Genomic DNA, 27,206 nt, shown 5'->3' on the forward strand with positions numbered 1-27,206 from the left:
ACACAATAAGATCTAGAAATTCCTAGCAAACCAAGTTTAGAACACTGAAATCTGCTTTATCTTTGCCCACCTGGAAGACCAGTTTGCTTGTAAGCCACTGCTATGTATTCACCAGCTTAAGGGAACAGTCATGACATCATGACCTTTGAACTGACACTGTAAATGTCATCTCCATAATAGACCAGCACATCAAAACCTCATGTGCAATACCAGAATATTCTTACAGCTTATAGTTCACAAAACACTAGAGCAGAAGTTCACAATTGCCAATCAGTCACTGAAAGCAAGAAGGAAAGGCAAACAGAATCAGCACTCCAACATCCCTCTTAATACAAAATTTACTGACAAGTTCAAGTGTAGGTCATTAGTACTATTTCACACTCTAAACACACAGAAAGAAAAACAGCCCTAAATTATTACACGCATAACAGGGTTCCTGGTATTTACTTTGAAATTTTGTGTGTATTCAGTGTCAGTCAAAAAACACATATATCTTACATGAACAAAAGACAAGCACACAGTAAGACCCCTAACACAATACTCTGCAGGCAGGCATTATCAAGCCAGATCTTTAACTTACTGTAGCTCAAAAAAAAATAATCAAGCAACTTCAAGGTGCAGAGATTAATAATTAGGCAAACTCTCAAATGTTTATTTTCTTATTTTTAAGTAAGGTTTACAGGTTTAGAATCCAGAACTTAACTTTCCACATTACCAGGCTAGAAAATCATTTTCATTTTAAGTTTATTTAATGTGGAAAATATATTCAGTGAAGCTGGCTTGCAACAACATGTAGTCTTCATAGAGATAATAAATTTAAAACAAACAGTTGCAAACACATTTTTGACATGCCTACGACTCAAAATAGTTTTGGGAATTCCAAGACATTGAGGAACTTTCCTGTCAAGAGAAAACAGTCTTGACTTCATCCATTACTGCTTTACAGATCAGGACCACTTGTGATGTGCAGACTTTGTTATATGGAAGCTTACAGACACTGAATCTGCAGACTCTGAACTACCAGTTTCACAAGTCTTGAACCATTTTGGGAGGTTACATAGGGAACATTAGAGTAAGAAAAAACTTGCCCATCTGGTAAAAGAACAATGGTCCAACTTCAAGATGCTATGCTAGACGATCACAGTGCAAAAGTTAAGCTTTTGAACTTTCCCCCCAGCTCCATCTTGGAAACCATGACCAAAAGCCTCTGTACAGAACTAATACAGCAATGAGAAAGAAAATAAAGTGCACATCCAGTGCTTCACTCCAGAGCAGTTGTGCTGCAAGTTGTTACACCAAAAGATTATCCTATGGCCATCTTTGAATCATGCAGAATTTGATGTAGAGACCTCAACTGTGCATGTCAACAAATCTGGAAACATGGATCCTTCCTTAACCAGAGCCCAAGCCACTCTGTTGATTCCAAGATCAGTAAAAGCAAAGATGGGTAAAAAAAGGACTTTGGTTCACAGCAAAGCAACTTGGGCACAAAGGTAGTGCTAGAAGAGGTGAACTGCAGTGGTAACTGGGTATGTGAAAAGGTAAACAGTTACTGAAAAAAACAGACTTCTTGGTATAATACTTACCTTTCACACAGGAGTTTCACTTTTAGGAAGGACCCTTGGTCTTCTCACACAAACTGAAGAGAAAACTTCTCCAAAAGAAACCCTGCACTTTATCTGTAGTGGAGTAAGTAGTCACATACCTAAAGGTTGACAGCCAACTTTCACTCGACCATACCAGCTGTGACAGAGCTTTTTCAACTCTTCTCTATCCTGCAGTGGGAAAATCTGAACTAGAATACCACTGGTCAATAATCTTCTCACTAGAAGGAAAAATTAAAAAAAAAAAAATGGTATCTAGTACTCTTTCAAAGACAGTGAAGTTGAGATAAGCAGACAGGTTACATGATGTACTTAGCAAGTTTACAGTTCCTTTGAAATAAATCTAGCAGTTAAATCCTAAACACAAATACATTATCTGCATGTTAGTTGAAAATTATTCATTATAGAGAGCAGTTGGACTGCTTCCTCCTACAAGGACTGTGCAGTCCACTGGAAGAGAAATAGCAATCTTTTTGTATCAATTAATAATTCCGTAGGTTTTTAATATAATCAGTTGCAGCTTGAAAAGCAAAAAGTGCTATAGGTCAGAACTGAAATGCCATGTGTAGCTTTGTGGGGAAGGGTCTAGCTCTTGCATGTGAGCAAAGGAGGACATAACAAACCAAACTGACATAGGAAACCCAAACCAAAACACTAAATTGAAGAACCATTTTTGTATTATGGAAAAGATACTAAAAACTTTTTTGAATTACCAATGTGAAATATCAGTTTACACTAATTCATAAGTTACAACACATCTTCATTACAAAAGAACCAAATATTCCACAATTTGTATTTAACTTTGTTATGGAAAACAATACTATCTGTATGGATAAACAATTAACAAACTGGAAGTTACAACCATATAAATATTAAAAAGAAAATAAATGCAAAACAAGGAGAGAGTAGGCACTGGAAGCTGTATGATAGTTATTTACCACTTCCACTCAGCATTTACTTGACATAACTAGAAAAATACCTTAGCTATATAAACAATTCAGTGTAAATTCATCTGACATTTACATTCATTCACATTTCTTGAGCTACTAATATGCACATACTTCTTTCTTTGATGATCAATACTAGTGAATAAAGACACTACTATTAAAGGACACACAAGTATAAAGAGAAATTCTCCTAAGAAACTGCAGCATCTCTGCCAATCAATTAGTTTCAGCTATCATAAATACAGCACTAGCTCTCATTGCTGCTTTCTCCCATGAAAAGGAAGCTCTTGAAGCAAAGAGGAGAATAAATGAATTCTAATAATTGAAAAAAAAAATCTGTCCTTTCATATTGTTAAATTTATAGCTCTGGAATGCTGTTATTCATTCCAGCCATTTTATACAAAACCAATCCAAGTGTATTATTATGTAATTTTTTAAAAACCAAATATTTTGGGTACTAATTATAAAATTAATGGATGACATCAGTACATATGACAATTATCCAACTGAAAAGAACATAAGGCCAGAGTCTCATCCTCACAGAAAACTGAGGATGGAAACCTCTCTAGGAGTTATCTGGTCCAACTTGCTGCTCAAAGTAGCTCCAGCTTGCACCAGGCTGCTAAAGGCCTTGTCTAGAAAAGATCTGAAAGTCTCACAGGACAGTTACCACAATCTCTCTAAACCCCTGTTTCAATGTTTGATTACCCTCATTGTGAAAAACATGTTCTCAATATCCATTCAGAATTTCTCTGGTTGCACTGTGCATCCATTACTTCTTGCCCTGTTGCTGTAGAGCAATGAGAAAAAGTTGATCAAATAGTGGGATTTCAGTGTCTGGCCCTTCACTGCAGGACATTTCCTTTTTTTCCACCAGGATGAATGCTGCCCTACATCAACACAGTGAATTACAAGGGACAAAATATTTGGCTTACCAATTGATTTTCCTGGATACAGCTTTGCCTGAGGATATCCCGGGATCATTTTTTCATCTTTAGCTCTCAAATTTTCAAGTTCATGTTTGATGATATACTGACATTCTGCCATTGTAAGAAAATCATGATTGTCATCTAAATCAAAAAGAAGGTAGTATGAAACTCTGCAGGACTGAAAGACAGCCTTGGCAGCAAGTAACAATCAAAAACAACCAGAAACAGGAAAAAAAAGTGACAATTACTGCCAATCAATATCCATTAGCAAAAAGTCCACTATTTAAAATACACATCTTGGGAAAATGTTTTCGCTAACTGGCACATGTTGGCCATTACAGTTTTGACTGCCCGAGTGAACTAAGAGAATGAATCACTCAAGAAACAAGAACAGCCTTGAAGTGCTAATTGCTGGAGGCTGGGATAGTATACCAGCAAATACTGCATACTGTTGCCCTACTGAAAGGCTATTACTCAGGCATCCACTATTTGTCAATCCCAGAATCTTCATACATCTTTCTGCCATTCAGTTACTGAAGTATTTTCATAGCAAAATACAGCAAGATGTCAGGACAAATCTCCTTTCCAATAACCATTTCACACCAAATATCACAGTATCTTGCTCTTTATTGCCCATACAACCCAATTACATGCTACTTGAGACAATGAGTTCTTATAAAAATAGATAAATAACATAAAACAAAGTAAGAAACATCTCAAAAAATTCTGAATTTTTAAGAGCTACAGCAACAAAACTATTGTCAACACCATCAATTTACCATCAAGGAAACTGTAATTTCCTTGAGATAATGACCAATTGATTATTTTTTCTTCCTCAGGAATAAGGGGATGGCCCTGAATATACTAAGTAAGAAGCTAAACCAGCAACAAATCTCTTAAGTTGAAAAATAAAGTATCAGGTAAATTGGTGAACTATAAATCCTAGTAAGAAACACAGGCTGCAGGGTTTCTTTTTCAGATGACACGTTTTTTTCACCTCATGTAAGCATGGTCAATTACTTTATCCTCTGATCAGATCTGGATAAAACTAAAATTATGTTAGTGTTTAAAAAAAAGACAAAAAATTATCTTTCAGGTTTACAGTAGTTGGAGTTCCTGCTGCTACTACAAAATCTATAGCAATGGCAGTCAGATTAGTAATAAGGATATAAACACATGAAAGAAATAGAAATGATCTTTGCAACTGACAATTCTTCTCCAGGCTTTCCAATTACAGAAAAGTATGGTTGGAAGAGAAGAGACACTGCAACAGTTATTGTGCACAGCAGCAGTGTTAAATAAACAGACACCAAACAACAAAACTCAACTTAATTACTGTTTCAGACAGACCCAAGCAGCCTTTTATTGAAAATGTGGTAAAGTCATCACTCAAACAGGCACAGGAAAAGCATTCACAAGCTTAAGGTCGAATTCAAATATTTACCTGGAGAGGAAAATAAGTTTTGCCACTGTAGGGGGCTTAAATACCTTACAGGTAGCACATTTAAGAGAGAATGTTACTGTGTTAGCACCCCCACAAAACAAAAAAGGAAAAGGAGTGATTTCACTAATCATGCCCAAATTTCACTGCATGGCTCTGTAGTGTTATTTATTTTTGTTTGATATGTAAATACAGTAGAAAACTGATTTTCAAATGTATTTCAAAATGTTTGTTTTCTCCAGCTAATTCTAAGATAAGCCTCAAAACTGACTCACGGAAACTAAACTGTTACTTTAATTTCTTAATTCATTATGTAGATCGTTAATCCTGCACTCACATTTCTCAACTTTTTTTTTTGTCTTAATTTCAACAAAATACTTTCATACAAGTAAGAGAATACTTGGAGCACACAAAAGCATGAAGTAAAACTCAAGCAAAAAGTGAAAGCCATGTGAAAGGAAAAACAATTTTAATTTCATTATATGATCTGAATTCCCGTAAGTAAAAATTAGTATTTTTTCATGGCTTGTTCTTTCCATTTTTGCTCACTGTTACCATCCCAAGGAATAAAAAGACCATAAAAGATTTAGCAGCATATTTGCTTATCTTTAGCCATAGCTTTCCAATGCCAAAGACCCCTAAAATTCCTTACCTGCAAAACCTTTGAAAGTTTTTCTGCTGCTATATGTAAAAGTTCTCATCGAGTTATCATTACATTCCTTCACCAAACCCACAGTTTCAGCTCCCAGCAACAGCCTTAAGTGGGAAGCTCCAACTAGATAAATATTTTCACCTTCTTTTTCTGTGAGCAACGGTTTAACCAGCAGTTGTGCACCTTTAAAGAAAGGCAAAATAAGGAAGAAAATAAATTAAAATTAAGTCTCAAGCCCCTCATATTTTAGCATCCATCATACTGGACCTAGTTATCAGGAGTGCTGAAGCTGCATAAGGGCACAATGAATTAAAGCTTTAACAGCACCTGAAGTGTGCTGCACAGTCTTGCAAGGGTCATCCCCTTATTTAGCATGGATCTTTTCCCCTAGTGGTCACATCATGTAAGCAACCGATGCTTCTACGAATGGCCTCACTCTTTTTAAGGAAACTAGGCTTTTGAAGTAGAAACATCCCTGACTTACATAACTGAAGCCTGAATGCAAGGTTTTGGCCGCAAACCCCACAGCCACAGAAATATTACTGACCATAAGATACAAGCTACAACAGCCATAAATAATGTCTTCCTAAAAAATGTAAAAAAAAAAACCCACCCTAGTCAGTCTATGGAATTACAAAATAAATTAGCCTAACTTCAAATCCGGGAATTGAATAATACACTAAACTGAGTAATGAAATATTATCTTTGTAAGAGCCTACAAGCTACCAAAACAAAAATTAAAATCCAACATAAATTTATCATGATTAACTTGCTTACTGCTATCTCAACTTCATTCTACAAAACAGTACTAGAACTTTCCTAGCTTGGTCCCTAACTACCCGGACAACATCCCTGTATTCATCCCAGGCCACCTGTCCTTGCTTCCACCTTTTATAAGCCTCTTTTTTCCTGTGAATTTTTCTCAGCAGACCCTTATCCATCCAAGGAGGTCTCCTGGCCCTCCTGCTGCACTTCCTTCTAGTTGGGATGCAACACTCCTGAGCTTGTAGCAGGTGATCCTTGAATGTTAAACAAGAGTCTTGGGCCCCCTTGCCCTTTAGGGCTATATCCCATGGAACCATACTAAACAGGTTCCTGAAGAGGCCAAAGTCTGCTCTCTTGAAGTCCAAGGCAGTGAGCTTGCTGCACGCTCTTCTCACTGTCTTGAGGACCTCGAATTTGCCCATCTCGTGATCACTGCATCCAAGACTTCCCTGGAGAGTCACATTTCCAACGAGCCCTTCCCTGTTGGTGAGAATGAGGTCAAGCAGGGCACCTCTCTTCATTGGCTCCTCTATTGCTTGCAGAAGGAAGTTGTCTTCCACGCAATCGAGAAACCTCCTGGATTGCTTGTGCCAGGCCGTACCATCACTCCAACATATGTCAGGGTGGTTGAAGTGCCCCATGAGAACAAGGGCCTGCGAGTGTGAGGCTTTTCCTATTTGTCTGTAGAGTTCTTCATCCACAGGTTCCTCTTGATCAGGCGGTCTGTGACAGATCCCCACAGTAATGTGTCCCATCACCGATTTCCCCTTAACCCTGACCCACAAACTTTCCGTTAACTGATCACCTGTCCCCAGAGAGAGTTCCATACTCTCCAGCCTATCCCTAACATAAAGGGCAACTCCCCCTCCTCTCCTAGCGGGCCTGTCTTTTCTAAAAAGCCTGTAATCTTCCAATCCAACACTTCAGTCAAAGGAGCCATCCCACCATGTTTCTGTGATGCCTATTATATCATAGCCCTGTAGACGTGCCCACATCTCTAATTCCTCTTGTTTCTTCCCCATGCTACGGGCATTTGTATAGAGGCATCTGATCTGACCTCCAAATGAAGCTGGCTCATTGCCTGGAGTGGCTAGAATATCACTGCATTGCTCAGAGTATTTATTATAGGTGCTGGCAACTGACTGGGTGTGTTGGGATGGAATGATGCTCCCCTCCCCCAACACAACTAGTTTAAAGCATCCTTGACAAGTCTGGCAAGCCTCCCAGCAAAACCACTCTTCCCTTTCTTTATCAGAGCAGCTCCACCAGCCCCCAGTAGGTCTGGCCTACAAATGTGGGCCCCATGTTCAAGACACCCAAACCCTTGACTATGACACCACCCTTTTAACCATTTATTAACCTGTCCAATCCTCCTTGCCTTCGGAAGGTCCTCCCCTGTGCCTTGGAGAATTGTCGAAAAGACTATCTGAGCTCCAGAACCCCTGACCACCTCTCCCAGAGCTCTGTAGTCCTTCTTTATACTCCTCAGGCTACTACTATCTATATCCCTAGCACCCACATGTATCACTAGAAGCAGGTAATAGTCCGTGGGACTTACTAGAGCAGGCAGCCTCTCCGCAACATCTGTGATCCATGCCCCAGGTAGGCAACACATCTCCCTTGCAACCGGGTCAGGCCAACAGATGAGCGCTTCTGTCCCTTTCAAGGCAGAGTCCCCCACTACTACAACCCGCCACTTTTTCCTGGCGGCACCAGTAGAGATCTTCTGTGCCACTGCACCAGCCGACTGTTTCTGATGCAAGTGCATTTCCTCATCAGCGCCTTGCAGGAGAGCAAAGCAGTTCTGGGTGGGTACACCAGATTTAGGAGGAAGCCCCTTGCTTTTAATTGCTCTCTTCCTCCTTTTGTTGTTTTTTTTTTTTTTTTGTTACTAATTCCCAGCTTCCCTGGTCAACAGCCCCCTTCTTTCCTTCATGAGTTAGAGGGGAATCTTGAGGCCCCTGCGCTGTCTGGGCCTGGAGCAAGCAGTCCAGCTTCCTCTCAGCTTCCCTGATATCTTGCAGCTTACTGACAGCATCCTGTAGCTCAGCCACCTGCTGGAGGAGGACCTCCATCAGGGAGCTGCAAGCACAGCCCTGCCCATTCTGCACCTTTCCCTCACAAGACCAGTGCAGGCACTCTCCACACTCCGAGCTCTGTACCGCAGCCTCCCCTCTTACTGGCTCTGTCTGGGTGCCTACACTGGCCACCACCAGGGCAGCCAAGGCAGAGCTCCCAGACCAGACCCTGGTCATATGGCAAATGCTCATCATCCCGCTCGCCTGCCCACACGAACTGCCGCGCATCGACCCGCTGTTTGCCCGCTCTGGTCACAGTGCTCCTGGTCATCACACTCCTGGTCGCCATGCTCCCTGGGCAGGTTTTTAACTACTCATAGTTGGTGCCACTCCTCCTGCCTCTGCCCCTGGTGAGTCACCTCGTCACAGGAGCTGAGCTCTTGGGCAAGTCCTGTCAAGGACTTGAGGCTCCCTCCTCAGTGACTCTTGTTGCTCTGTGGTGAGGCTCCTGGACGCTGATCTCCCCCGGCTCCGCTCCGGTGTTACAGGCGTCCTCTCTCAAGCTACTCCCCTCAGCAACTGACTGAGAATGGCTGCTGATGGCCGGTTTGAATCTTCCACCGAGCCTCCTGGCTCCGCTCCCGGTGAGTCACCTCCTCACGGGAGCTGAGCTGCCGGCTCTTGGGCAAGTCCTGTTGAGGACTTGAGGCTCCCTCCTCAGTGGCTCTTGTCGCTCTGTGGTGAGGCTCCTGGATGCTGATTTTGGCAAGGCTTAGAATGTTCTCATAAGAAACAACAGATGCTCTAGACAATTACTATAAAAACTGATATCAAAACTATGCTGAAAGACAGGTTATCACTGTTTCACCAGAAAAAAATTGAAGGATTCTAGAGCTTAAGACATGTGACCTTGAACTGATATTTTCATTAATAACTGAGTTCAGTTATTACATTTTCATCATATCAGCATGAAGCTCTACTCTTATATACAATTAAAGAACTTCAAAAATGCAAAATGAAAGAATAGCTAAAGAATAATTACTGCAAACTACCTGAAAACTGGTTTTCTATGTCTTCATACTATGAAAACAGCCAATTTGATTTCAAAGTGTTACAGAAGGTCATACTGTACTCACCTCCCTTTGCTTTTTTGTCCACAATTCTTTTAGTGAACCATTCTATGGTTTCCGCTTTGGCACTTTTGGCAAGCTCAATTACTACCAGAGGCCTGAAGTCAGACTCACAAATATCCAGGAAAGACCAGCTTTGTGCCATCTTTTGAGAGCTTGCTAAGTACAAAAACAAAACAAAAATGCCAATGTTAAATAAATATTTGGTATCAATCTAAACCCCATAAAACTTTATTATTGCAAGTTATGTATGTCTGTGCTTCGCAAAGCAGCAGGTGCCCATTTCTGTGGGCCTACTATAAAAAGCAACCTTTCCAACTGCCACTTGACAAGATTATACCAGTCTTTGGTGGCATTTATGTCCTACTCTCTAAGTAGGGAAATTGTTCTGCTATGTATAGCAAAGCAGTAGTGATAAGAAAGCCAATAAATAAATTAAAATAAAGTAACAAAGAGATGCTATCATCAAAAACAACAGTTTGCAACTTCCTACAGTGTATTTGTCTGCAAATGACAACAAAACAGAACAACAGTCAAAGAGATATCTAAAACTTGTAAGATTCTCCTGGTAAAAGAGGGCAAATTTATTACACATTTAAGGAGACCCCTTCTCAGTTAATCTAGTGAAGCTTTAAACATATCAAGGAAGCTCACACTAACTTGGGTAAGTGAGTGGGATATTTACCACACAGATAGGCAAATTATGCACTAAGAACTTATATGACATGTTTAAAGATATGAACCAAGTGTTTTGTGATGAAGTCCAGTTACAAAGTTACTATGCATCAGCATAGTTTTATATGTAAATATCCAAATGATCTATGTCAACCTTCACAGAATCACAGAACCATTCAGATTGGAAAAGACCTTTAAGTCTGACTGTTAACCTAACACTGCCACGTCCACAACTAAACCATGTTCCTAAAAAACACATTACAGGTCTTTTAAATACCTCCAAGGATGGCAACTCAACCACTTCCCTGAGCAGCCTTTTACAATGCTTGACAACCCTTCCACTGAAGAATTTTTCCTAATAGTCAACCTCCCCTGATGCAACCTGAAGCTATTTTCTCTTGTCCTTGTGCGGTACTTGGGAGAAGAGACCGACACCGTCCTTGCTCCAACCTCCTTTCAGGTAGCTGTACAGAGCAATAAGGTCCCACCCTGAGCCTTCTCTTCTCCAGACTAACCAACCCCAGTGCTCTCAGCTGTTCCTTGTGAGTCTTGTTGACACTGTGTCTTCAGTTTTTACATATATGATTCTACAGAGATCACTGTATCATTATCAACACCTCTAAGATGCTTCATACATCATCTCAAAGGTGTTAATTATAAGAAAAATATGGTAACTAAGCTACTCAGTTAAAAATAAACTAAAAAAAGGAAAAACAATAACAAAAAAACCTACTACAGACTGAATTTAAAACTATGGGGAAGGTTTGGTGGGCTTAGCACTTGTTTTTTTCTTGCTATTAAATTCACTGAAGATTTTATCTACTGTCTTTAAGCAGCTTTCCCCTCTCCTGTTCAAAGACTGAAATTACTTAATTTCTAAGTAAGTTGCTCTAAGGATGCAGTTTACCTTTTATGACAGTTATACTTGTGTGATTCACAGAGAAATCACTATCTTCAGTATTTCATGTAAATTGTCCTATAAAGTACAGCAATACTGCAAACAGATGTATATCATAATAAACATGATCTATTTGCTTTTACCTGGCAAAAAAAAAATAAATCTTTCAAGACAGATTTCAATGGGGTCTTCAGTTAGTTTCACTTACCAGTTCCCACCAACACAATTTAGCAGCATTCAGATTTACAGCTCTGAACCCAAGTATGTATGTCTTTAAAAGAAATACACTATATTAATAAAGTATTTCAAATCATTTTAGATACAAATCTGCACAAGCAGGATGAACCAAAGGAAAACATCAGGGATAAGGCACTGTGATCGTCAATAATTGACTATGGGGTCTTGATGAATCACTCCACCTCATTGATTCACTTTCCATAATTAGTTTTATTTTTTTAGGATAATGCCACATTGTGTATGGTGAAATCTCTAGATTATTTAAAAAATGAAATGCACTAGATAATTATTAAATATTTCTAGTATCACTTTCCAGAACAGTTACCTTCTGCAAACAGCCTTTGTATAAAGAGTATGCTACTCATTAAACTTTGGTGCTATCAGAAGACAGGTTTAGAGCAACCTGCTTTAGTGGAAAGTGTCCCTGCCCGTGGCAGGGTCTTGGAACTGGATAAGCTTTAAGGTCCCTTCCAACCCAAACCAGTCCGTGATTCTGTAATTTCTTCAGAATCTTTGTGCCTTAAGTGGTGACTAAGATCTGTTATTTTTAGGTTTATTACAACTGAAACCTAGAGCAGGGCTTAAGCACCCTTCCCACATGGGTTTGTGATTTACTATACCCATTTTGAATGCCTGCCACTGACCCCACCAGATACAACCTGGCCTCTCATACCTACGCTCAGCTTAACTTGTGACAGACCCAGAGCCGTGAAGAACATAAACAAAAGCACTTCTAACCCCCAGTCCCCCTTCCCAGCCACGAAGCCTGGGAAGGGCTCCCAAGCCCCCTCACGACAGGATCTCCCCAGACGACCAGCGAGAAGAGGCCCAGCCGCCCCACCGCCACCAGCACGCCAGCCGACTCACTTCGTCTCTCCCTCCCGCCAGGCCGCGGGCCGCCAGCGGGCACCGCCCTGGCTCTGGCTCTCGCCCTGTTCCCCCCACATCCCCCCACGCTCCACCTCGGAGTCTCCGGCCGAGCAGACAGGCCGGGGCAGTAAGGAGCGGCTCAACACCGCCTACGCTCCAAGGCGGGGAAGGCGAGGCTGGGCTGGAAGGCAGGAGACTCCTTCCCTCACGGCAGCGAGGACCCCTTCCCGCTGGGAGGACAGCTGATCACCCTCCCATACCCCTAACTCACAGCCGGCTGCCAGCTCCACATCCGCAGGGCCGGGCCAAGCTGGGCGGGAATCTCGCTGCGGCCGCTAACGGGAGCTCCGGCAGGGCGGCCCCACTTTGACACCGCGCTCCGCCCCGAGGTCTCCTCCTCCCACTGGGCGGAGGCGGTGCTGCTCCGCCTCGTTCTCGTGCTCAAGGAGCAAGTGGTGGAATGTTGGGGGGACTGAGGTTTGGCTGGTGCTGTGGTCCCCGGCGGTGTTAGTTGGCGGCGGCCCTATCCCGGTGCCGTAATACTGTCAGAATGCTTTTTCACAGTATTTTACCAGCGCTCCTATGGACAATGAGCCCTCTTTTCTTCATCCTCTGGTTTTTGCTCATTTCCCTTCCCATGGTGTCTCTCTTGCCAGGCCAAGTTTCTATCTGGAGCTGAAGCTAAAAGCCCTGCTCTTCAACTGTGTTAGTTTTGTTTGTAAACATATTTTCTACGGGGAAAAGAGGAAAATTTTGCCTTTTTGATAAAAGACTTCTATAGAAATGCCACACATCCACGTGTAGCTGAGAAGAGCAAAGTGTGCCTTGAAGAGCAGGAAAGGCAGAGGGAGAAGCTGGCTGGCAAAACGCACTCTGCTGCTGGGTTTGTGGAAGCTTTTGTAAACCTGGTTCTCCGAGTATTGTTTTGGACAATACTAGGGCATTCGGTGTCTCTTGCAAATAGGTCAGCCTACAGATGTAACCAGTGCATGCTGATCTAGAATGATCACAGAAACTGTCCCTCACAGCTGGGAGTTGCACTGCGCATCTCTGGTTTGTGCCAAATAGGCACACACTATTGCTTAACTTAAGCTACTGAAAGCAAATTCATAACAGCTTTTCAGGTAAGATTGAACTGCTGTAAACTAATTATCCATCAAGCAACTTCATTTTGGCTTATCCAGTGAAATTAGGGACTGCCCCAGGAAAAAGACCCATGTGGTAGAGGTTTTTTAGAGCCAATGTATAGATCCCATGCAGAGCACAACTGCCAGAAGGTAAGCTTTATCCTTCCTCTAGCATCTCGCTATTATTCAACACATACTTTTCAGTGTACTTGGAAATACAGAGAAAAGTTGGGTTTGTACTCAGTAGCCAGTATAAAATACCAGTTTCTGATTATTTTTTTTTGTTATTTATAGCCAATGAAGCAGTGAGGGACTAGAGCACGTGGGAAAATGGAGGTATATGAGTACTTGAAATTCAGGCTCTACAGACTGCAGTAGGGAGTTTCAGATAATCACAGTCTGTATCAGCTAGTTTGGGCAGAATGTTAGTCATACTTCTTAAACTGTGTCTCAGTTTCATCCAGCTCCCAGGGGCCTACCCGTATAGTTACTCACCAGTGAGTATTTCTGATTGTGAAAACTCACTTCCGGAAGATATAGCATGGCAACAACAGACACGGGTTTAACAAAAGTGGGGTTTTAGACATGCTTTATTCTTGTGTTTTGGGTGTTGTAAATCTCCAGTTATGATGCATCTCTTGAATCTGTTTTTTAAAAGCTCTCTGGCCTTCTTGGCCTGACATCTTTATTCTGCTAGTGGCTTACAAAAAATCCTTCTAAACCAATCTCTTACCACCTTCACTTCTGAGCTTTCAGGGGGGACTTGCCATTACACAATTACTTTGGCCCTGTGTAAACAGTCATTCAAGATCAGTGTCTTTTTTGGTATCAACTTTGTTGTTCTACTGGATAGGGTCATTTAATGTCAATATTCCTTGATGGAACCATCACATTTCCTCAAGATCATCTATCCACTAGGTGTCACATTCTTGCTATGCAATGAATTCTTAACTGCTAACACTCCTTTCTAAAAGGTTCTCCTTTTGCTATCCATACATAAAGGTTAGCACATAACTCCATGTTCACAAGAGAAAACTAGGATTCATAAGTAGATGGTGGACGTGTCTAAAACATAATCTGCATACACATACAGTGCTAGCACAGTGGAAACAGTACAATGGCAAAAGCAAATTACCTTGTGCTGAGCACAGTGTTGCAGTGATTAGAAATTTTCCATTAGGAGGATTAGTTAATTTAAAGATGGATCAGGTATGCCCAGGCTAAATTGCAAACTGCACTATCACCATAGCTAAATATAAATTCCAAGCTTGTATCCATTTATGACCATAGTCTAGTCCTGTGATTCTGTTAGCTGATTATAGCATTTTAATGGTCTGTCTCTGTCACAATGCAGACTGTAGCCAGAGTATAATGGATATGCTGTAGAAAACAAAAAAGAATCCATCAGAATTTCAAGAGCAGTGGATTTTTCTTTCTGTGGTTAAACCTCTTCTCCCTGGACTAATAACTACCACAATACTTACCTAATTAACAATCTGTTAACCTACTGTGAAGTGAAATTCTCTTTTACACCTGGTTGAAACTCTGCTCACATAGCTAAGTCCATCCAGCATCTCACTGCTACTAAAGGGTGAGATCTCACTTCCAGTCCACCATTACCCTGTGCCCTCCTTGCCAGCTCTAAGGCTCTGTGCCATTTTATCACTGCCTTTGGCACTTACCAGATCTTTTCCTGAGCCCATGCAATTTATTAGCTCCACAGAAATGTACCCCCTTTTGACTGGTTTTGCTTTGTCCTATTTTTAGTGATCGAATAAACTTGGAGAAAGACTAGATAAGATCAAGATCTGGCTCAAGGTAAGCACGTTTCCATACAGTAAACTTTATTAAGTCAAATGCATATAGATAGATGTATGGTATGACAACCATACCCTGTATAGTCACATAAATGAGATTAATATTGGCTCTTATCTGAAGTTACACATAATAGCAATCAATCATTCTCTTCAGATTTACCTTTACCTAGGTTTTGAGGTATACTGAAACACTGTGTTTTCATAAAAGTAAGGAGCAATTAACAGTAAAATATACTTTTCATTCACAAGCTAATGACATACTGTAAAATGGATGATGGGACACCTAAAGTTAAAGGCTGTCATGGTAATTACATGAAAATTTTAGTAACTAAATTCAAATTTATGTATTTGTCAGAGTAAAATAACTAGAAACTATATTGTGCAGCCAATTGTGTATCTATATAACACATATAATTGGTATGTGTTACTAGACAGCAGAATTTACACATTCTAACCAAATGGGCAGACACTGGACTCATTAGTAGCCATGGTGCTGTGGCTGATGCTGTGCCTCACATCTGGTACAGACTTTCAGTAGATTGTGGTTTTCGAATAGCTGTTTTAACAATATCTCTGCCTGGATTTAGGAACCAAAGGAAGATTTTGCTAATACTTTGGTAGGCTGCTAAATTATGATTGTAGCAGAAAGAGCTTAACTAAGGTTTGGGAGAGGCAAGTTCAGGAATTTAGTATTCAGTAAAAGTCCTTCCAGCCACTACCTTCGAAGTAACTCTGAAAGTAACACCATGACAAACCTCCTTACAGTCCTACTCTGAGAGCTCTGAATTACAAATGGGAATGGCCATAGGATGGCTGATGAAGTTAATGATTCCAGTTGTCTTTCACCCTTTGTGACTCAATTCAGGTGCCATTCAGCTGCTGGATAAGCACAGCATGAATGAGGCTTTAAGGCCTACCCAAATCAGAGAGCAGGAATACCATCAGCCAATCCAAACTACATCAGATGTGCACATAGTGGTTTTTGTTGTGCTTCATGAAATATTTCATGTGTTCTTACAGACAACTTCATAAAAGTATCTATATAAAATGAAAATACCACATCTCTACTTCATGTGGTCCGTTTTACTCTTACTTAGAAGTAACTTGAAGCATAACTTGGGGGCTTGTCTTTTATGGAGTTCTCAATTATGAGAAGTTTTTCTAGCTGATTCTTCATACTGTCATAAATTGATTTCTCTAAGGAAATAATGCTGGCAAAACAATCAGAGATTTGACAGCTGTCCAACAGTTTTAAATCTGAAGACTCTCAGATCTGTTTTCATTTCATTCAGTATACACTGTTGTGTTGTATGATACATTTGGAAGTCTGCATATAATTTCTTTGTTTACTTACTATGCCTTAGTATGAGCTGTACATCTGTTCATTTGACTGTTCTCACCACTGCTTGCAAAATGACAAAACTAGTTAAATCCATTGAACTACAGGTACCTACTTCTGTTAATTTCTGGTCTATTTCTAAAGACCCAAGCTTGTCATAATTACTGCTTTCAGTCTAGTTTACATACTACATCTACATACTCAGAAACGTAGCATCCTCTTCATTTTCAGATAGCCCCCAACTGATGCATATGGGTATCTACTCATCCAAGACTCCAAACCAGAAATTAAAATCACAAGCCTTGAATAAATCACTCTTATTTTTTTTTGACAAAAATAAAAATGGGATAACTGGATTTCGCAAAATTATGGAACTTGTCCCCTTAGAAACCAACACCACCAGGAACACAATATTGAACGAATGAAAATAGTACCATTTGAAATAATCAGTGAAACACTGCAAAGAAGTCACTGAAGTAATACTAGCTCTTAAAGAAAAACTGGATGAGTCAAAAGAGAAAGTTGTTTGCTATGCTCTCTACAGGGCTAGTGAACAAAGCACTGACAGTACAAGGAGGTGTGCATATGCTGTTGTTAAAAGACTGCATGTGCTGATCTAGTTCAACATGTACTTTCCTATATCTAGTTAGTTCCTTGAATGTAAAGTCTGATACAGTTTTTCACCATCTGAGTCCCCCTGGGTCGCAAGTGCTGTTAGAAGTGTTCAGAGCATGGAGTAATAAAGATACATGGTGTATTCTGTCAGGTCTGGGAAACAGGAGGCACTCTGCATGCCTTAAAACACTTAAACATCTTTTTTTCCTGGGGGATCTAGTTATCTACTGCAGAGTTTGGAATGCATTTATTTTTTTCAAGAAATATAAAGTTGTATTTTGGTAATGTGATATAACGAAGTCTGTGTTCAGTTCAGATGTAACGAGAGTGACTGGTGTCTGGGTACAGGCAATCTCAGTTAGTCCATCCTAGGTGTGAGGAGGTGTATGTAAAGCTGTTATGTGAGTCACAGGGGGCTCCCTTAGTATTCATGTAAGGCCCTAGAGCTCATGGGAACACAACGCTTAATATATTACTGCAGTATTGGGGTGGGGGGAGGCTCTACATAAGGATGACAGATGAAGGCTTCTCTTTTCTGTGTAGGGCCACGTATTGGAGGTGTGCACCCTTGCCTTATCAGGCTGTGTGGCAAAACACACTCCCCCAGAGGTCACCTAAGGTAGGCAGGCCCCCTGGGCTAGGATGCAGAATGGCATGGACCAGCACTGCAGGCAGGGCTTACTTGGCTGTTAGAGACAGCCACAGCTTCTTCCCAGGCACATGGGACTGAAGACTCTGAGAGAAGCTGCAGTGCTATAGTAAGCACCAGTTCCATGTACTAGAGAAGGGAACTGCATGGTGAAGGATAATGTTGAGGTGTGGGAGGATTAAATCTTATATTGCTTTATTAAATCCACACCTGCAACAGTATCTATGTCTTTCTCACTTAACTGAAACAGAACTTGTCTGCTCTTCTGGACACTCTGGAAATACTGGTAAATACTTGGTAGCTATCAGCACTCATGTTGTCACTCTGAAGCTTACTAACAAAAGTGAGAGTAAGAAGCAGGGTTGGTCCTGGGTCCCAGCTGAGACACCTTGTCTGAAATCCGAGCTCCAGACTAAATGAAATGGTTTCAGGTGTCCATAAGTAGTCACCACGGCTGTGTAACTGCACAAGAAACACAGTCAAGAGATTCCCTCAAGCACAGGTGGCTGGTGGTAAGGGCTGAAAGACTGCCCTTAGTGGCATATGATGACCATCTGTAGAGAGATGGGTTTCCACATGCCAGATAGATAGGACCTGTTGGAAATTTGTGTCTCTGGAAATATGGATCTGTGCAACAACTGATTAACTATTCTGGGACTGTTCCTGCTTAATATGATTGTGTACTCTGAAACTACTGATCTGCAGTGCTTTATGAATTCAGAGAAGTTTGAAACTCATACTAACCTAGGTTTGAAACACTCCAATATAAAACATTCTGGGCACTTAACATTCTTAAACGCAGGTAGATAGGTAAGTGGCAGAATTAGGATAAGTACTGGCAATATGAGATGGTGTAATAACAGTAGCTCACACTGAAGGTAATGATTAACTTGGCAACACTGACATAGCATGCTGTAAGACTACAGATACCAGCATCATCTATCCAGAAGAAGGATACACTGTGAATGTGTTTGGGTTTTCCATATCCCTTGCTTACACAACTGTTAATGAGAAGCAATATTGAGTTATCAGATACTTTGGATTTGTTCCTTAATCATTAGTGAAGTAATCACACACCCTTTTCTGACATTTTTAAAGAGGACTTCAAGATTCAAAGGTGAATGGAATTTTGCCTTCAACAGACAACAGGTGTGCCTCAATTAGTTAAATGGTCTTTCAGGAGGCCTTAATATATTTTTTGGATTTTGTTGTATGACCAAAGTAATGTTGTGTGATAAATACTAAGGAAAACAACATAAGTTTGCCATAATCATTGATTACAAAAATGCAGAGCTCTTATGGTAGATGTAGTATTATTTGTGTAATATTATTTATTGTAGATATTAACATCTTCCTGGATTTTGTTATCTAGATCTGTAATTGTTTTATGGGCTTTTGTGGGTTTTTTTTCCCTTGTTTTGTTTTGGTTTTGTTTGGTTGTTTTTTTTAATTTGTTTGTCATGGGGCAGTTACATTTAATTGTTGATTTCTTCACTATGTCTCATTATTCCACTCTCTGAGGGATGCAGTGGATAATAAAGTTAGTACACCAATATGTTTTCCTAATTTCAAAACCCCATACATTTATTTGTTATTTAAAATATACATAGACTCATCAAATCATAGAATAGTTTAGGTTGGAAGGACTTTCAAAGGTTATCTAGTTCAGCCCCCTGCAGTTTCATGTTTGGTACAGGAAATTTCAACAGCATCTGAATATACTTGAATAAGGAGGAAAATCATAAAGAAATTATAGTTCTTTAAAAGACCAGAAGAAACAATACCTGAGCATTTAACTGGAACCTTTATTAAAGTTTCTTCCTTCCTAGGTACCAAATCAAGTAAAAATCTAATCAAAGTCAGGTACCCAGTACTGTATAGTATGGAATCTGCTCTTGCATAACTCACACATACATGATTTTTTAATTTGATTTATTTGTATTGGCTCCACTAAGTTTAGTTGATGTAACTGAAGTATAAACTTTTGGGAGCTGTACATCAATGCTCTGACACATTTAGGTGAGGAATTGATTCCCCAGAGAGGTTCCTCCACATGTCTCTTACCTGATAGAGTGTCAGCTGGAGCCCCTTGCGTGACCTTTCAGCTGCCACTCACAGAATTCATCTGCATCATCTAGTGCCACTTGACACACCCAGCAGAGGTCTGGCAGATACACCACAAGACTGATGGTGGGTCTGCAGCTTTCTGAAACAGCTGGAGGACAGGAGAGACATACTACATAGCAACTAAAATGATACTAGACAGCTATGCTTAAGCAGTTTATTTAGTTTTTTGCTTTTCCAGTGAGGTGGGCACTTTAGTCTTTTGCTTGAGAGAGCAGTGTTCTGCATCAACCTCACAAGCCAGCACTTCACAAGGCAGAAGTTTCCCATCAAGAACACGATTATATAAGTTATTCTCATTAGGACTGTCAATAAGCATATGCATTAATTTTGTTTCACACAGCCCCCAGTAACATCTTCACAGAAATAATATTTGGTAATACTGTTAATAAATTGAATGTCTAGGTACTTATTTCAGGCATGTGCTTCTACATCATATAACCATCAATTACTTCTGTCTTCACAGAATTCTAATTCCTTGATTTCTATTATTGCTCCAGCAGTACAAACCATAATGGAATTTTGGGTGCACCTACAAAGAAAATACATGCTATTAAACACTCACATGTGTGTTTACTCAGACACGTACCAGTAAGCATATGGAATGTTTTGACAAGAGTAGACTTCAGAAGTTTCCCCTTCTTCCTCAGACTTATTCTACATGTCCAAAATACCTACACAGCAAAATCAAGATGTGCCTGTAGCATGAGGAAGTGTATGTGTGCTATCTTGAATCCAGTTAACATAGTTACAAGCAGCAGTAAAGATACAGCAACACAGGCCAGACAACACATTGTATAAATTGTAAAACCCATGCAAAAATCTAGCAACATGCTCTGAACCTTCCTGTTGTACTTTTTTTTCCAGCTTCTAGCAATCAGTGGCCAAAGGTTTGAGGTGAGGTTTGTATCTGGCTGCTATCTTCAATGGCAACCAACAGATGTCTTCCATTACCCCACCTATTGCCTTTTTCCTAGTACTGACTCCTCAGACTGTAACAGCATCACATTCCACTATTTCTGTCACATATAAATGTTAATTCCTTATGATTTTTATTCATCCATTATATGATTCACAGGATGCTCCTAAATCTGTGCTGCTTTCCATTGGCACTCCTCTAGGCCAAGAATTCTAACCTGTTTAACCTCTCCACACATGCTAGCTATTCACTGCCTCTGAGAGTCTCTGCCACCCTTCCTTCAGCTTTTTCTTGTTCTAGTCTACTATACCTTTTTCAAAATGATACAAGCAAAACTCCATACAGGAGTAAGAATACATCAGCTTAAATTAAAATGCTTTAATTTATTCCTGTTGTATACTTTTACTAGTCTAGAACTAAACCAAAAAGATTAATTCATGTAAGGAATTAACTTGCAGCTATAGTATACAGATAAAAAGGAGATTGAGTATCTCCCTGTTTATCTATAAATATTGGTATTCCCATAAATTTGGTAGTGATTGGCCTCTCCTCTGAATAATGGTGCCATTTTTGTAACTGACTAAAGAAAAGCAAGAATAGGGAGCTACTCAATATTACACAGGATTCACTATACATAAAACAACACATCTGTAATGAAACACAAAAGTTCTGCTGAAACCAAGGTGCCAGACAAACCACATACATTTAAAAAACTGAAAAAATATTCAATAGCAAGCTATTTGTATTGACCAAAGCATAGCGAAAAGCAAGATAAGACCAAGCAACTGACTTAGAAGCGTATCCAAGCAACAGCAGTAAGACTCAAAAGAAATAGGTCATGTGAAGAGAAGCAGCAAATTTAGTAATCAAATGTATATTCAGTAGCAAAGATGAAGAACGGTTAGTGAAACAACATCAAGAAAAATAAGAGAAATTAAAAGATTCCTGATGAGAACAGTTTCTGCTCTGTGATACAGTTGTGGGGATCTATTATAGACCTCCTGATTAGGATGAAGGAGTTGATGAGGCTTTCTACAGGCAACTGAAAGCAGCCTTGCGACTACATGCCTTGGTCCTCATGGGGGATTTTAACTACCCCGATATTTGCTTGAAGACTCACACAGCCAATCATTCACAGTCTAGGAGGTTCCTCCAGTGTATTGATGATAACTTCTTAATGCAGATGGTGGACAAACCAACTAGGAGAGGAGTGCTGCTAGATTTAGTACTCACCAACAAGGAGGGTCTGATTGAAGTGGTGATGGTCAATAGCAGCCTTGGCTGCAGAGACCATGAGATGGTGGAGTTTAGGATCCTGTGTGGGAGGAACAGAATACCTAGCAAGGCCACAGTTCTGGATTTCTGAAGGGCCAACTTTGGCCTCTTCAATCAACTGCTAAGGGAAGTCTCATGGGAAAGGGTACTAGGCAGTAAAGGGGCTCAAGATAGTTGGTTAGCATTCAAGGACCACTTCTTCCAAGCTCAAGATCAGAGCATCCCAATGGGTAAGAAATCAAGTAAGAGAGCTAGGAGACCAGAGTGGTTAAACAAGGAACAGCTGGGCAAACTCATGTGGAAAAAGAGAATCTATGGATTATGGAAGGAGGGGCTGGCCACTTGGGAGGAATATAGGACAGTTGTTAGAGGATGTAGGGAGGCAATTAGGACAGCTAAGGACTCCTTGGAACTGAATCTTGATAGTCTGGTTAGGACAATAGAAAGGGCTTCTTCGAATACATAGTGAATAAAATAACACAAGAGGCAATATAGGCCCACTGCTGAATGAAGTGGGTGCCCTGGAGACAGAGGATATAAAGAAGGCAGAGATGCTGAATGCCTTCTTTGCCTCTGTCTTTACTCCTGTAGACTCTCCCCAGGGCCCCAGATTCCTATAGCCCCAGAAGGAGTCAGGACAAAGTCTTCTTTGGTAGATGAGGATTGGGTTAGGGATCAGCTAAGCAATCTGGACATCTATAAATCAATGGGTCCGGATGGAATACACCCACGGGTGCTGAGGGAGCTGGCGGAGGTCATTGCTAGGCCACTCTCCATCATCTTTGATAAGTTGTGGGAAACGGGAGAGATGCCTGAGGACTGGAGGATGGCAAATGTCACGCCAGTCTATAAGAAGGGCAAGAAGGAGGACCTGGACAATTAGAGATCGGTCAGCCTTACCTCCATCCCTGGAAAGATGATGGAACAGCTTATTCTTGATGCCATCTCTAGACATATCAAGGATGAGGGGGTCATTAAGAACAGCCAACATGGTTTTACCAGGGGGAAGTAATGTTTGACCAACCTTACAGCCTTGTATGAGGAAGTAACGAGGTGGAGGGATGATGGTAGAGTGGTAGATGTGGTTTTTCTTGATTTCAGTAAGGCATTTGATACTGTCTCCCATAGTATCCTCATAGATAAGCTAAGGGAGTGTGGGCTTGATGATCAGGTAGTGAGGTGGGTCAAGAACTGGTTGAAAGGAAGAAGGCAGAGAGTTGTGGTCAATGGCACAGAATCTAGCTGGAGGTCTGTGACTAGTGGAGTCCCTCAGGGGTCGGTGCTGGGACCAGTGCTGTTTAATATTTTCATCAACGACCTGGATGAGGGAACTGAGTGTACCCTCAGCAAGTTTGCTGATGACACTAAACTGGGAGGAGTGGCTGACACACCAGAAGGCTGTGTTGCCATTCAGCGAGACCTGGACAGGCTGGAGAGTTGGGCAGGGAGAAACTTGATGAAATTCAACAAGGGCAAGTGTAGAGTCTTGCATCTGGGGAAGAACAACCCCATGTACCAGTACAGGTTGGGGGTTGACCTGCTGGAAAGGAGTGAAGGGGAAAGGGACCTGGGGGTCCTGGTGGATAGGAGGATGACCATGAGCCAGCAATGTGCCCTAGTGGCCAAGAAGGCCAATGGCATCCTAGGGTGCATTAGAAAGGGTGTGGTTAGTAGGGCAAGAGAGGTTCTCCTCCCCCTCTACTCTGCCTTGGTGAGGCCGCATCTGGAATATTGCATCCAGTTCTGGGCCGCTCAGTTCAAGAAGGACAGGGAATTGCTTGAAAGAGTCCAGCGCAGAGCCACAAAGATGATGAAGGGAGTGGAACACCTCCCTTATGAGGAGAGGCTGAGGGAGCTGGGTCTCTTTAGCTTGGAGGAGACTGAGGGGTGACCTCATCAGTGTTTACAAATATGTAAAGGGTGGGTGTCAGGATGATGGAGCTAGGCTTTTTTCAGTGATATCCAGTGATAGGACAAGGGGCAATGGGTGTAAACTGGAGCATAGGAGGTTCCATGTTAACATGAGGAAGAACTTCTTTACTGTAAGAGTGACAGAGCACTGGAACAGGTTGCCCAGGGGGGTTGTGGAGTCTCCTATGTTGGAGATATTTAAGGCCCGCCTGGACGAGTTCGTGTGTGATGTACTCTAGGTTACCCTGCTCTTGCAGGGGGGTTGAACTAGATGATCTTTCGAGGTCCCTTCCAACCCTTGGGATTCTGTGAAGCTGGGAAACACCTGGGGCAAAAGCTCTTCACTTGGTTGCAACAGTGCAACTGAAAAGAGAATCTGTGACAATTAATGGAGTTAAATTGGTATGAAACATAAAATAACTCAAAGCAGATTTTGGTCCACTATTCTATTTTTGATCAGCGTGATCCCAAACGCTTGCTAAGAGCTCTGGTTGATTTGGTCTCTGGGCACATGCAGATGGAAGCCATGATGTGTTAAGAAGTTGGTACACAAGTAAAATGGCACAACTTTTACTGACATCACAGGGTCTTGCAGGCAGACATTGGGATTTGGTTTTGATCCTAGTTAGGTCAATGACAAAAGTCCCCTACATCACACAGAATCAGAGGCTTGATTTAATGAAAAGGTGTGACCACAGCTGCTGTTGGTATCCCATCTGGATCTAGTCAGTTCAGCTGAAGAACTTGTTCACCAAGGAGCTTACCTGGAAGCATGAACATCTAGCTGCCTTGAGGCACAGATGTGGTAACACTGTTCCACAACCAGTTAGGAAAAAAATTATACTCTCTTTCTCTCTGTAAAACTTCTACTCAGTTTCAGAGGCTGTCTTGGTAAATCCTTGAATGCTCATGGAGGGTTATAAATACTGGAGTTTCTGCCACTTCAGATGCACCAACTCTGCCATTCACAAGAGCCATTTCTTCCGCTGCTGAATTGCAGATTTTCCCCCCTTTGGACAAGCTCTGAGCAATGTGAGCTCTCCCTGCCCAACACAGAGGCAGATCATGCAACCATGACAGATAATAGCTGTGGGACAGCTGAATTAGGACCTCAGCTGGAACTGAGACACACAGCATCCAGGAAAGGAAAGGGCTGCCTCCATGAACAGCAGGGTTGCTTGTCTTCTCCTTCTACTTGGCTCAAGATTCAGCAGGAGCTGTGCTCTGGAGGTCCCTGCCTCTCACAACAACAGTTTAGCACCATTCTATTGCTGTGGGAAGGATTAGTTCCAAAGCCAGCCCTCTTCTGAAGTCCTGTGGAAAATACCAGTGGGAGAAAGAACCCTTTTCCCTCAGAATTAACAGCGTATTTTCATCCAGAAGGAAAAACCACATACATACTGCCATATACCACAGCACTTTGAACAGTAAGATTACCTAAATATGTATTTAATTTTAAATGCAAATTAATCCTGTAGATTTGCTGTCTCTGAAAACAGTCATTGACTTTGCTCTGTGAGCACTACTGAAAACAGTGGGCAGAACAGAATTATCTAATCATGCTACATTCACCTTTATTTATCAGTAAAAAATACTGACTGAAATCCAGACAAGCATGACAAGGCTGGGGTAAGAACTAAGATAATGTTGTATAAAGGGTAGCACTGTGGTTTGAATGCGGATGCAAAGGTTGAGTATAGTTTGGAAGCACAGTTTGTGTGATGCACCCATCAAACAAATAGAAAAAAAGCCAGAGAGCAAGAGAAGCAACAGTTGTATGTTACCAAGAGAAAGTCAAAAGAACAAACTGTTAGCAATTCGCCTCATGTTGCTTGATTCTTCCCCTTTTCAGAGCAATAAAGGCTTTCCATACATTTCTTGTAAATAAAAACAGTGTACCACAGATATCCGGGTTCTCTGTCACCTCATTACCTCATTTAAAAACAAACAAAAAACCAACAAAACTTACAAGGCTGAATTAGGCCAGTGGCAGAGGCTACAAATGGGAAAAAATACTTCTGAGTTTAAGCAGTTACTCGTCTTGACATTGCCTTATAAAAGTTATCTTTATGTTAAAAAGGGCAAACTCCAAGGAGAGAAGTATTTTCCACTCCACTACTACATACTACTATTTTTTTCTACCAGCTAGAATCAGTACAAATAATAAAATTCCTTTTTGCCTTATTAAGCCCTAATGATTTATTAAAAGATAACAAAAGAAGGAACAATTTATTTCAAAAGAAGAAACAACAGTTAAAAAACTGTAACCAAACAGGTTTACTGACTTTAAATACTGCTTTAAGTATTCTCTTCACACACACAAAAAAATTTTACTAGTCAAGGTAATTATTGTTTACTTGTGTTGTATACATAAATAACTGGGACTCAACATGCATGGAAAACTATTAGTTATTTTTATTAATCTGGTTAAAAATATTCAGAATTTATTATTTTATGTCAGGAATAAAATAATATTTTTAACAAAAAAAAGCCTGCAGTAGGAAATTATTTCTCAAGAGTAATGACTGGAAATTCTCAGGTTCAGAGCTTACCAGATACCAAATACAATACCCACAAGACACTTCTTGTGTTTACCCATGGCAGATGTTTGAAGATTGTGGAATAGTTGTGTATTACAACACACATTTTAAGGTTAGAAAAAGAGATGTAGTTTTATGTAAGAAGATATCTCCAAAACATTGCACGAGTTTGTACTTACAAGCAACAGGGTTAATGTGAGATCAGGATTACAACAGAGAAGTTGCACTGTATTTCACAGGCAAACTAACTTAATTAGAAGGAGGATTATGAGGAGGATTTTTCAGGTTGGAACCTTCAAGTAGTATCAAGTGGAGTGTCATGGACATCAGGACATGAGATGGGGAAATCGGTCCAGTGGTGGACAGGATCCACTTTTTACCAAGGCCTGTAGTGATAGGACAAGGGGAAAAGGTTTCAAACTGAAAAAGGGTAGATTTAGATTTTGTATAAGACAGATATTTTTTACAATTGAGTTTGGTAAGACACTGAAAAAGTTACCCAGAAAAGATGTGGATGCTCTGTCACTGGAAGTGTTGAAGGTCAGATTTCATGGGGTTTTGAGCAACCTGGTCTAGTGGAAGGTGTTTCTGCCCACGGCAGGTGGGTTGGACTAGATGAGCTTTAACCGTCCCCTCCAGCCCAAACCATTTTACAATCCTATGACATTAACAGTAGAAACATAGGGCTCAGAAGGGTCCGTAGATGGTCATACTGATAGGCAGT

The 27,206-nt window shown here is 40.9% G+C and overlaps 1 protein-coding gene across 10 annotated transcripts in view; it reads right to left on the bottom strand.

The window, feature by feature from the left end:
• The window catches only part of ANO10 (anoctamin 10), a 139,771-nt gene that overhangs the window by 106,521 nt on the left and 6,044 nt on the right, over nt 1-27,206 (bottom strand). For 5 of the 10 annotated variants that reach the window (XR_004081104.1, XM_031052511.1, XM_005152855.3 and 2 more), the window contains exons 1-5: nt 12,438-12,564; nt 9,493-9,645; nt 5,574-5,756; nt 3,487-3,621; nt 1,706-1,825 (exon numbers count right to left, since the gene is read on the bottom strand). Coding sequence is in view for 9 of the 10 variants with exons in the window: in XM_031052511.1 (XP_030908371.1) it covers nt 1,706-1,825; nt 3,487-3,621; nt 5,574-5,756; nt 9,493-9,631 (577 nt within the window). In the remaining variant the exon portion in view is untranslated. Of the gene's footprint in view, nt 1-1,705; nt 1,826-3,486; nt 3,622-5,573; nt 5,757-9,492; nt 9,646-11,068; nt 11,138-11,267; nt 11,338-12,426; nt 12,565-19,777; nt 19,903-27,206 lie in introns of those variants that run through there. The other 5 variants (XM_031052507.2, XM_031052506.2, XM_031052504.2 and 2 more) reach the window with 5 other exon arrangements.

This window comes from Melopsittacus undulatus, chromosome 1 (assembly GCF_012275295.1).
Source record: "Melopsittacus undulatus isolate bMelUnd1 chromosome 1, bMelUnd1.mat.Z, whole genome shotgun sequence".
Lineage (NCBI taxonomy): Eukaryota > Metazoa > Chordata > Aves > Psittaciformes > Psittaculidae > Melopsittacus > Melopsittacus undulatus.